Source organism: Lolium rigidum, chromosome 7 (genome assembly GCF_022539505.1).
Source record: "Lolium rigidum isolate FL_2022 chromosome 7, APGP_CSIRO_Lrig_0.1, whole genome shotgun sequence".
In the NCBI taxonomy this organism is placed as follows: Eukaryota; Viridiplantae; Streptophyta; class Magnoliopsida; order Poales; family Poaceae; genus Lolium; species Lolium rigidum.
In genome coordinates this window covers 222,138,104-222,150,007 of record NC_061514.1, presented here as the reverse complement: position 1 = coordinate 222,150,007, position 11,904 = coordinate 222,138,104, and the positions used below count along the sequence as shown (strand labels likewise).

The window sequence follows — 11,904 nt, the reverse complement described above, 5'->3', positions numbered from 1 at the left end:
TGTGCATTCGTGAGTTGTGCGTGAGTGCACTTGGGCTGGGCCCAAACCATTTGACTAGGATATGCGTATATGCTATTGACCATTAACTTGAACCAATCAAATAACCAGTATACGTATTTGCTAATTAGCCCATTCTGCCTAGCGTGTATTAAGAACAAGCAAGTGCGTATAGCTTTGCCCTATGCCAGAGCCCTGCACGATAGTTCACGAGGCGGCCACCGGCTGGGCGAAACGCGCATCAGCTGGGCGTTGGCCCACCAGTCCACCAGATGTCAGCGCTAGACGGGCCAGGAAAAGAAAAAGCGAGGAAAAAATCTCACGAAAGGAGAAAAAGGACGCTGCGAACCCTATCCAGGTGACTGGATCTCAACCCATCCAGGTTCTCTTCGCCTGCTGCCGCCGCCTATCGCCTCCACGCGAGCCCTCCTCCCCGCCGCCGCCACGGCTCTCTCTCCTGCTCGCCCCAAACCTCATCGCTCCTCCCCCTCGCAGCGTGGCGGCCTCGGCCTGCAACGAGGATGAGGATGGCGCAGGCGCCAGCGCTCTCACGAGCGCGAGTCTCACAGCCATGGCGCTTCCGAGTACTGCTACGGAGGAGGCCTGTAAGAGCCGGTGCTGCGGCGACTCGCTGGTGGCGGATCTTCATAAAGGGAGGACGAGGGAGGCCTCAGTAGGGGCTACTCATCAGGCTACAGGGGCAGCATGCCGTGTGCGGAGACTCTCCTCCACATCTTCTCAGTCGCTTCAGTGGGATCCCCGAGAAAGAAAGAATATGAAGGACCTAGAGGAAGCGTTTGATGATTGAGGAGCCAAGCCCACAAGACCAACAAATTCAAGCCAGGTAGCTTATCCTCTTCCAATCCCCAAATCCTAGCCACTATTACTCTCATTTTCTTGCTCAAACTGTGGATTGCTTACCTTATTTACTCTCGCATGCTGCTTTGCATGCACTTCTAATCGAACAGGAGAAGATGAGATTTGTGTTTATCTGCTGCAAGGAGACGATGTTCATCTTTTTGGTTGATTGTCTTGCTCATTTTCCACAGGTTTACGACACCAAGAGGTCTACCTAGAAGGGGTGCTCAACTCGCACCTAGGAACATCAAGAAGCAGAACTGGTTCATGAATCATTTGAAGACATGTATCCAGGCAAGATCAAGGACAAGGTGTGCTCTAATCTGACCCCATGTAGCCGTGCCATAATGATGGAAGTGCTTGTGATGAAATGTGTCACTCTTTTCTCGCGGAATTTAACAAGAAATATGTGCTTTTCTCCATGGATGAAGACTATTTGGCGAGGAGTTTGGGGAGTTGGCCATTACTGTCAAAAACTTGGTTGTTTGGGCATGTCATGAAGTAGGACTATTATGGTTTAGATGTTTGCTTCATGCCACCGGCCTTTTGTTGCAATTCTTAGAGTTGATTAAAATTGTAGTGCTCCTTTTCTTTTATCATGATATGGTTACTGTTTAGTTTCTGAATTTTGCATTTGGATTTGTAGTTCTTATGAGGTATTGGATTTATATCAGATCAAAATTTCACTTGTTACACTTTATATTTTCTATTATTTCTCGTATGCCTTTTAATTTTCTTCGTTACTGATAAATAAATTGCTACCTTTCCATATTTATCTAATATTTCATTCAATTTATGTATTAATACAAAATTTTCCTTTCAGCAACAGCAAGACAAGCAAGAACACAGCCTCCAAATGTAGCTCTCTCTCTCTCTCTCTCTCTCTCTCCTGTGGACAGCCTATTATATATTTAATAAATATACCAGTGTCGATTGACATATTTTCTCATATAGGTTGGTCTTTATTTGTGGTCCAATATGCGTACGACACCAGAACAGGTGCATAAGTTTTGTCAAGATACCAGCAGGATTGGCTGGGTAGGTTCTGATGGAGTCATGGAATATGTAACAACATTGACCGTAAGCTCCGCTATGGGAATTTATTGCCACAATTGGTTCAACTTTAACCTTGACTAATCCTCCTTATTATCATCTCTTCTCATCAAGTCCAGGCTATGTTTCGCAATGTAGTAGGCCTATTATATGTATGGTCTCCTTGATTTGGTGAGTTACCTTTTACTTGGTTAATTGTAGTTCGATGGTCTGGGAGATACTTATATGTACTCTGGAACTCTCTCTGCACGTGTTTTTTCAGAAATTTTATCAACATCTTTGCGGGAAGCATGGAAGTATCATATTATTTTTTAACTCATTTTCTTATATGACTTCTCTCAACTGATTAAAGCTGAATTACTTGCTCTTGTATTGTATTTAACCACTTAATTGGTATTTTTGCTGCATGGATTTGTCCCAAAAGCTGATTTCTCATTATCTCCATTTTGATTCAATGCTATCAAGGATTCTAAGAAAACTAGAGCCAGATATGTATGAGTGCATAATTACACGGGTACCAACCAGTCATACTCTAATGCATTCTTGAGGAAACCCCCAGAGTTGATCTTCCATATCGGTATAAAAGCTAAGATGCTAAATGATAAGATCTATATTTGTTCAGATGCCTGTTCTTAAAGTTACCCTCCACATGTAGTAGTGTCATCTCCGCCGATAATCAGGTGCTGGTATTGTTTGACAATCATATAATTTATCCAATTGTGCATCAGGCTGTAGGCTAATTTTGTACATGGTATGCCTCAAAGTGAATATCACCATAAAACTCTGTTGATAATAATACAGTTGTTTTCTGCAGTTTACATTAGAGCTTTCATATTGAATAGATCATTGATGTTGGTTTCAGGTTTCTCGACCGCTGTATTAATTGATTTTCTATGATGTCAATTGTTATAGTGATCAATTTATTTGCTGTGATGCGATATCTGAATAATCTTCTATCTTTCACAAGTAGAAATTGATATGCCACTTTATTTGGATTTTTTCTCATGTGTAGTACACAATAGTGCAGGTATTTGTTTGTACTGAAACTTTGTTTTTTGTAGGATCAAATGAGTATGAAACAACACAGTTATGGTGATCCCTAGAGCCTTAATTGTGAGCTTACTTCCACGTCAAAAATCAGGTAATATAGCTATTGTATTTTCTTGCTTATTTCTTATGCTGAAAGTGATCGAAACATATGATTTAGTCTATTGCTGGTTTGCCATGTTGTGTGAGGCAGTACATGGCCATTACCCCATTATGCTCTTTAGTTCCCACGCAAGTGACCTATAGCTATTATGTATATTTAGTAGCACGTAGAGGCTATTCTATTATTTCAGTCATGCTTACTGAAAATGCATTGCATTTCAAGCCGTGATTTGTATTGTTAGCCTTCTATTTTTCATTTCAGTTGTGGATTATCGTAGGTACAAGGTGTGGCTTCCATGGTGTCTATACACTTTCCTTGTCTGTTAACCTATGGTTGCATTTACTGTTTAGAATGGAAACTATTTATTGAAAATCCAGTATAGCCGTAGATCTTGAATATTTTTGTCCATTTGCCCACTTAATTATGTTTTGTTTCCTCTTTTATCCATGAAATAGATGTACTCCAAATAGGATAATTTCTTTATGCTCGTTGATTCTTGTTTGACACTGATGCAGATATGGCTAGCTGTGACTGCATGAAACATCATTCGTTAAATCATGCGGGTAAATGTAATTTATTGGATTTCTTTTAGCAAGACGCGGCTGGTTGTGGGGTTTGAGATGATTTTTATATCAAAATGCACAAGAGAGCAATCAGCTTAGTTCAGCTTGCCGGATTTGCTCCAGTGAAGTTCTGCAGTACCATCATCACCAGGTCAACACACACGTTGTTTATTTTTGTGCTAGCTTATACTTTTGATGTAAATTAAGTACATATTGGAACCTGTACCGACTGATAGAATCGTGAACAAAATATATTGTCGTGTCCCTACTCCCTACTATATAGTCTAACTATGAACCAAATGTTTGTATAACATGGAAATTGTTCAGATTCTCAAGCTACTGAAAAGAGATATCTCATACATGCCAGATGGAATCCTAATCAGTGAGGACACCTAATGTTTGGACCTGATGATGGTTCTATGAGCGAACAACTTCAGTGGCACATGTGATGTTATTTTGATCTAAGGTTCCACCCGAAGTGCAAAATCTGTCTTATCATGGAAAAGGTATGTACGCTGACCAATAATTCTTACATGCATTCCTTTTTTAGTTATGAATGGTGATGAAACACATCGGGCAAAGGTAGACCATAATAGCCTTTAAACTGCTGTCTCGCAAAGCCTTTCTCGTCCAAAACTACTGCCTCCCTTGCTTCAGCTGAAGGTCATATTAACCAGCCAATAGAGCAGCATTTATTGAAATCTCTCTATGCACATTCAGTGGTAAAAATTGCTATTTTTTCCTCTAAAATACTGCCATGTAAAGTCTGAAATTTTGAATTTTATGATATGCCAAAAAGTGTAGATAAATATGAATGCATACATGCCTCGTAATAATTATCCATGCTGTGAATATCTGTCTAATAATGTACTCTTTTGGTCCTTTCTAATTTCTTCAGGGCTATCTCTAACCGATCAACACATGTTACAGGTAATGATGTTATATTGGTTCGGTGCAGAGCTTTCTTGTTTGAGGTTGGAGCAGGAGCCTCTTGTGCCCTGGAACGTTAAATGCGTGTTTTTTTCTCCTTTAGATTTATTCATCGAGTGTACCACATGGTATGCCATAATAAGGATTAGCTTTTACTTCAATGTTGCAAAATTACTAAATATTTGTACTACCTATTAAGATCTGTTTATATATAAAGAAGTATGGATCAAAGATTGGGCATGACTGGGACGTTGATTAGGATGCACCTGACCAGCTAGGAGGCGCCCTAAGGGGCGCCCCAGCCACTAGTGTGTGTAATGTCCATGCATACAAATGTGTTTAGTACTAGCACATCAAGTTACATACTAGTTGTATTTGTGTGTTTCTAATTTTACACAATTAATGCCAAAGTATAAAACAACTTTTAAAAATACAAACAAATATTTGACCATAACTAGAAGTCGATTTCTAAATTCTAAAAAGTACCATAATCAAGTAACAAATTAATATTGAAACTTAAATTAAATTATTCATTAAACTAAACTCTTGTAGATTTTAATTCAATTTTAATACTTTAAAGCTGATAAAAATAGTTAACTGAATTGTAAAAATGTTGGAAATATTATTTCACCTTAATCATGTAATAAATATTTCCAAAATAAGTTAAAAATGATTTAGTAAAATAAAACCTAGTATGAGAATTTTATTAAAAAATAGCATATGAAAATAATTCCATAAATATTAATTAGTCTTAAATTATATTTGTAAGGAATGTTTTCCTTAACAAAAATTGGTAAGTTAAATCAAATATACTTTAGGAAATTCTTATACCTTCTCAAACCTAAATATGATATGAGTTGTTATAACTCTACAATGGGAATTTGTATCACATCTGAAGACACAAAAACTTTAACAACACTTTAGGTCATACTCTTACACATGTTTGAGCCAAATGGAATTGTTTGACTTAATTTGCATGACCATGTTTGATAATTACAAGTACGACCTTTAGGATTAGACCTTAAGTATGAGGTCAACACTATACCATATGTTAGGAGTATTATTTAGGTATCCTATAACACCTAACCTTATACTAGAAATTTGGAAATAGCTTGTTAGTTATATCATCCAATATTGTTCCATTAGAAGCATGGTACCAAACCTAATAATCATTAGCCATCAACCCTAGTCATCAATCTTTGGTATGATACCATTGTGATCAACCAAAATAACAACATGTGTAGTAATTTCCTCTAGGTGTTTATGTTCAATTGAACCCTACAAGTACTAGAGATTTATAGACCATCTTGTTTAGGCACCAGCTATTCCTTACTTAGTGGATCCAATAGCAAACCCTAGGACCCATAAGACTTAATTAAAATGCTTCTTACTATTTAAGTAATATGTTCTTCAAAATTTATTCTTTTGAAGTAGATATAGAGTAATCAACAACCCTGCCTAATAGGACCTATAAAGCCTAGTTATCTATCACCAGTAAGATATAACCAACCATGGTAGCCACCATTTATAATCAATTGCCTAATATACCCTTGCTTAACCAAACCATGCAAACATTACATGACTAGGAACTCAATCCAACTTTGTTGTGCTCCATATAACACATAATTAGGAAACTCAATTGAGAACAATGGTAATCATAGAAGTAAATAGTTTCTACTTGAAATACTTATTACTTCCTAATTAACATGTTCTTCAAAAGTTATTCTTTTGATGTTTATAAATAGTAATCATTAACCATGTCATATGATACTAAAACTAACAACTATTAGTTACATGTTAGAATTATATCAAATCTTATTGGTGTGTGCTAGTCAAGGTTGGAAAAAGCGTAATTCAGCGGGCGCCTCCGCGCGCTGAAGCGCTCAGCGGCAGACCATCGCCTAGCTTTGGGCCTAATCGGCACTGTAGGCGGGCCAACCGCTTCAGCGGATAAGGGCGCACGCGTAGGCGCGAGGAGGCGAGCCAAAGCGGCGAGGAGGCGGAGCTCGGCGGTCTGAAGACGAAGCGGCAACAATTGTACGAGAGATGAAATCAGGCGCGAGAAGAACGGCAAGATTGGGAGTAGATTGCGGCAAGACGGCGAGAGGATTTTGGGAATCCTCCCAGCAATATATAAAGCGGAAAGGAGCCAGATCAATCTAGGTTTTGGGGGCAACAGGAAGGGTGGCGGCTTAAACTTTTCGTCGTCGTTTCGTCCTCTCGCCGCCGGAACTTCTTCCTCACCATCTCAGTGCGACCAAAACCTGAGGTCTGGCTGTCCTCCGTTCGTTTTCTTCTACTGTTTTTGCTATGCGTGGGTGCTTCATCTCGATTCTGGATTACAAGTTGATTTTCTAGATGTACCGATACTGATTCCCTCCGTTCTCTTCTGCTGTTTTTGCTATGCGTGGGTGCTTCATCTCGAGTAGGGATTACAGGTTGATTTTCTAGATGTACCGGTAGTGATTCCCCGCCCGCCCCACTGGATTGGTAGTTCGTTTCTAATATATCCCAAAAACTGTAGCAAGTTTGGTACAGGCTTATGCTAATTGATTTGGACGGACATTGTACTGTTCTGACTGTAGTTTATAGCCCTCCATGCGCAGTTTCCTGCCTCCGATGGTTCTCCCCAGCCGATCTGTAGAAAACCAAAATATTGTGAATTCCATCACTACTAGTTGTGCTGAATATTTAGAACCGAGCAAAACAAAGGAGACTTTCTTCCTCATAAGAAGTAGCGACACGAACTTATGCCCTTTAATTTCCAAGCTTCCATGCTCTGTAATTTCAGAGTACCCTTCAGTTCAGTCACTGCAACGTCACTATTTTTCTTAAATCTTAATCAAATTTTCTTTCCTACAACGAAGCCGAAGAAAGAAGCCTGTTTTACTACTTTGTTCGAATAATCTTTTGACATGGCATGCACATCTTTTAAATAGCATTGGACACAAGATTTATTGGTAATTAGAAAATAATGCAAATGCATACTTTATTATTTCACACAACTGCAGATATCATATTCAGGCGTAAAAGTACGAATTAACTAGACACACAGCGATCAAGCTTAGCAGTATAAGTGTAAACTTTTGCTCTGTACATGCACGGGTGGCCTCAAACAATCTGTTACTAATTAAGATCTGCTCCTGCCATATAAAAACTGTAATACTAGGTGTTTTCCAAAGTACACAAGGCCATGATTTTTTAGCAACGTATATTTACTAGTACGATGTGTATAGATTTTCTTTTCATTATTCTCAGTACAATGCAAATATCCAAACTCCTTGTGCGATGAAAGTATATCTACTCTTAGTTGAATTTTGTTGTCTTCCTTTCTAAATACATTACCTGAATATGCAACCCTGCTTTTGGATAGAGATAATTGTTCTGTTCCGCTCCTTACGTGTCTGAGATGAATGCAGCATGGTTACTTGTGTGTTGTCAATTACTGGACTTCGATAATTTTGGTCCCTCCTTTTGTGCATTATCAATGTCAATTACTTAACTATTGCTTGTTGTTTGCTTGAGTATTTGTAGGATGTCTGCGATGAATGCAACAACATCATAGCAAGAAAATGTTCTGAAGAGGAAGTCAGATGATGTAGGATGGGAGTATGGGAGTCTAATTGATCCTTCCAATTTGGATAAAGTGAAGTGTTTGTTTTGTAACCATGTGAGCACTGGAGGAATTTATCGTTTGAAGCAGCATGTGGCTCATGTTAGTAATGCTGTGGCAAAATGCAAGAAAAGCTCACAGGAAGCTAAAGATAGGTGCAAGAAATCTCTCGAGGAGGCATCTAAGAAGAGAAGGGAAAAGACTATCCGTGAGCTAGAGATTAGAGATAGTGTGAATATTTCCCGTGTTGGGGATGAAGAAGTTGATGTTGCTGGAAGATCGGAACCACACAAGTTAGGTCCGCTTGACAAGTGGACACGTCCTATTGATCCTAAATTGACTCAAGCTGAAGCTCTGCATCAACAGAAGATAAACAAGGAACTTTGGAAAAAGAGAACTCATGAAGTGCAACAGTATGTGGCTAGATGGATGTACAATCATGGTAATTATTTTTATCCCCACTTACATTTATTATTCACTACTTTGCAACTTTAACTATTTATTTAGTAAGTTACTAATCTTGTATGTATTGTATTTGCAGCTATACCATTCAACGCTTGTGATAATGATGATTTCAAGTTAATGTGTGAAGCCATTGGGAGATTTGGCCCCGGATTTGAGCCACCTTCTAAACATGACCTTCGGGAGACTTTGTTGAGTGAGGAGCATGCAAGAGTGAAGAGTTTGCTGCAGGAACGTGATGCTGAAAAGATGAAGAATGGCTGCTCCATAATGACTGATGCTTGGTCAGATAGGAAGAGGAGAAGCATAATGAATTTGTGCACAAATTGTGCAGATGGATCAAGTTTTATCAAGTCAAAGGAGATGTCAGCTGTATCCCACACAAGTGAAGTAATATTTCAGCTAGTGGATGAAGGAATTGAGGAAATAGGCCCAGAACATGTGGTGCAAGTAGTGACAGACAATGCCTCGAACAATATGGGAGCAAAGAAGATACTATTGGAGAAGAGGCCAAACATGTTTTGGAGCTCTTGTGCGACACACACCATTAACTTGATGCTGCAAGGAATTGGAAACCTTCCAAGGTTCACGAAGGTACTTGACAAAGCAAAAACATTCACCATCTTTGTGTATGGGCACACACGGACCTTGGACTGCATGCGCCACTTCTCTTCAGGGAAAGAGATCATAAGGCCAGGGGTCACTAGATTTGCTTTTGCTTATCTAACTTTGGAAAGCCTTCTAGACAAGAAGGATCAACTAAGGAAGATGGTTGTTGATGGTAGATGGGATAGTCTGCGAGAAGTTAAATCAAAAAATGGTAAGGCGGCAACAGCCACGATTATGAGCATGCCTTTTTGGAAAGATGTGAAGCTTTGCTTGAATGTTTTTGAGCCTTTGGTAAAAGTCCTTCGTTTGGTTGATGGGGATGTCAAGCCATCTATGGGTTTTGTTTATGGAGAAATAGTTAAGGCAAAGAAAGAGATCAAGGAAGTATATGGGAATGTGGCATCCCGTTACAAAGATGTGATTGATGTTGTTGAGAAAAAGATGAAAGATCGACTTGATTCTCCATTGCACTTGGCTGCATACTTGCTGAATCCTTATTATAGTTATGCTGATACTAACATATTTGATGATGGCACAATAACTGAAGGGTTCATCAGTTGTGTGGAGACCTTTTATCATGGTGATGATTCCAAACAAGATCAAGCTGTAAATGTGGAATTGAGGAAATTCCAGAATAGAGAAGGATCATTTGCAAAAAAGCTCGCGAGAACGTGTCAAAACTTTGAATATAATGCAGGTATGTATTATGATTATGTGGTAGTCCAATCTATCTAATAGATATTTAAACTTTCACAGCTTGCCATCTTCTTTGTTTGGCTGATCCTTTTTCTCTACTCTCATTGCTAGCATCTTGGTGGAAACTCTACGGAAATGAAGTGCCAACTCTACAGAGGATGGCTATTAGAATCTTGTCATTGACCTCAGGTGCTTCAGCTTGTGAAAGGAATTGGAGTACCTTTGAAAATGTTAGTCCCTAACTCTCTAATATGAAGTTTCAGTTTGTCAACCACGTCAAATTAAATCTCATGTTTTCTGTTGTAGATTCATACAAAGAAAAGAAATAGGCTGACTACAGAACGCCTAAATGATCTATCTTTCATACAATTTAATTCAAGAATGATGGCCAAGAAACAGATGATCAAGGAAAAGAAGATTGTCGATGTCCTATTTTCCACCGAAACTACTGAAGCTCAAGGATTTCTTTTTGAAGGAGGAGATGATTGTGCGGTGGTCATCTATAGGGATGAGGACGAGGAAGGGATGGATAATACAGTACCAATGGAAGTCGATGAACAACCTGGGCCACGTAGAAGTGCAAGACTAAGACAACTTTATGAAGCTGAGGAATTTGATTCGGAAGAAGAAGAGTTTGATGATGAAGAAGAGAAGCATCCAGATGATGCAGATGACTATTGAGGAGGTCGTGCATGAGTTTTTTTTTCCAATTACTTAAGTTATGCCTTATCTTCCTTTTATGTGTTGAACTATCACGTGTGAACTTGTGTGGATCTGTTCCTTTCGAGCTTAGTGTGTATGGCGCCCAGGTGCTTTTATACGTTTTACTACATCTTTCTTATGATCTAGCAAATGAGTACCAGCTCCATGTGTGAGAACTATATTGTGCACGGGGCTTGCATTGCTCATCTAGTATTATATATTTATAATAGATTATGTATTGGCGTGATTTGTCTTATGATTTGTGTGGTTGATGAGAGTACAAATGCTCATATTAGATTATGTGCTGGTGTGATTTGTCTTATGATTTCCATGGTTGATGAGAGTACAAACAAATTTTTTTGCACTCTAGATTTGTTTGACAACAACGTTTTATAGAACATGTGAGGACAAGTACCAGCCATTCAAAAACGCAGCTGCTTGTTTGGTAACTACTAAATTATGTAGTATTGCCTTTAAAACAAACTTCTCTGTCCATAATACCATTTTTAGTAAAATTGGAATATTTCTTTAAGTGGTTTACAAAATATTATTTTCCATTCACAATGCATCTAAAAAATAAAAAAACATATCATGATGTCCTTTTTCTGACTCGAAATGCTGCAAACGCCTAGCCACGCCTAGGCTACGCTTAAGCAGACTAGGCGCTAGGCAGAGGTTCACCGCCCGCCTACCGCCTAGCGCTTTTTCCAACCTTGGTGCTAGTAATATTATTTTGGGATTTCTAGTTTCGTGCCCCTGGTTCGTTAGTTGTACTCAGTTTTCCCCAGCCTCTTAACTTTTCCTCAGTTTTCCCCTCCCTCTAGTTTGAAACCCCTTTCAGAGGCTCGGACGGGAGGGTTGCCGTCCTGTTCGCAGGCCTTCCGTTACCGGTGACGGCTAGGGAGCCGCGGTGGTTTTGACTTGACCGTTGCTTTCGAAATGTGTTGACTATTGACTGGAAGAGCCGACCCAAAGCTTTCCCTCCGTCCGAGACCGGAGGAGCTCACACACCGCCCTCCGCCGCCACGCCATCCCGCCCACCTACCTTATGGCGTCGTCCGCCGCCGAGCCGGCCCCGCCCCCACCACCACCCCCGGGCTCCGCCTCCACCGGATCTGGATCTACCCCTGTCCTCTTTGTAATTCCGTCTGGTGTGCAGACTATTCCCGCCAGCCGTGGAGAAGATTGGGAATCGGAGGGATCTAACACATGGATTCCATCTGGGTAAGCATCGTCTGCCTATCCCATGTGAATTAACAGTAGGCAGTTTT

The 11,904-nt window shown here is 39.7% G+C and overlaps 1 protein-coding gene across 18 annotated transcripts; it reads left to right on the top strand.

Moving 5' to 3' along the window:
* The first annotated feature begins 360 nt into the window (after positions 1-360).
* LOC124670328 lies at positions 361-10,812 on the top strand. 18 transcript variants are annotated; one of them, XM_047206845.1, is made up of 13 exons: positions 361-841; positions 1,047-1,166; positions 1,679-1,713; positions 1,810-1,935; positions 2,028-2,079; positions 2,970-3,049; positions 3,574-3,772; positions 3,949-4,127; positions 4,552-6,820; positions 8,086-8,606; positions 8,706-9,932; positions 10,043-10,161; positions 10,238-10,812. In XM_047206845.1, the coding sequence occupies exons 10-13, from the start codon at positions 8,594-8,596 to the stop codon at positions 10,610-10,612; spliced, it is 1,734 nt and encodes a 577-aa protein (XP_047062801.1). In that variant the 5' UTR covers positions 361-841; positions 1,047-1,166; positions 1,679-1,713; positions 1,810-1,935; positions 2,028-2,079; positions 2,970-3,049; positions 3,574-3,772; positions 3,949-4,127; positions 4,552-6,820; positions 8,086-8,593; the 3' UTR covers positions 10,613-10,812. The 18 variants fall into 18 exon arrangements, with proteins under 18 accessions (XP_047062801.1, XP_047062797.1, XP_047062790.1 ...); XM_047206841.1 differs by having other exon boundaries at positions 2,171-3,049; XM_047206834.1 differs by having other exon boundaries at positions 2,028-3,049.
* The last annotated feature ends 1,092 nt before the right edge of the window (positions 10,813-11,904 follow it).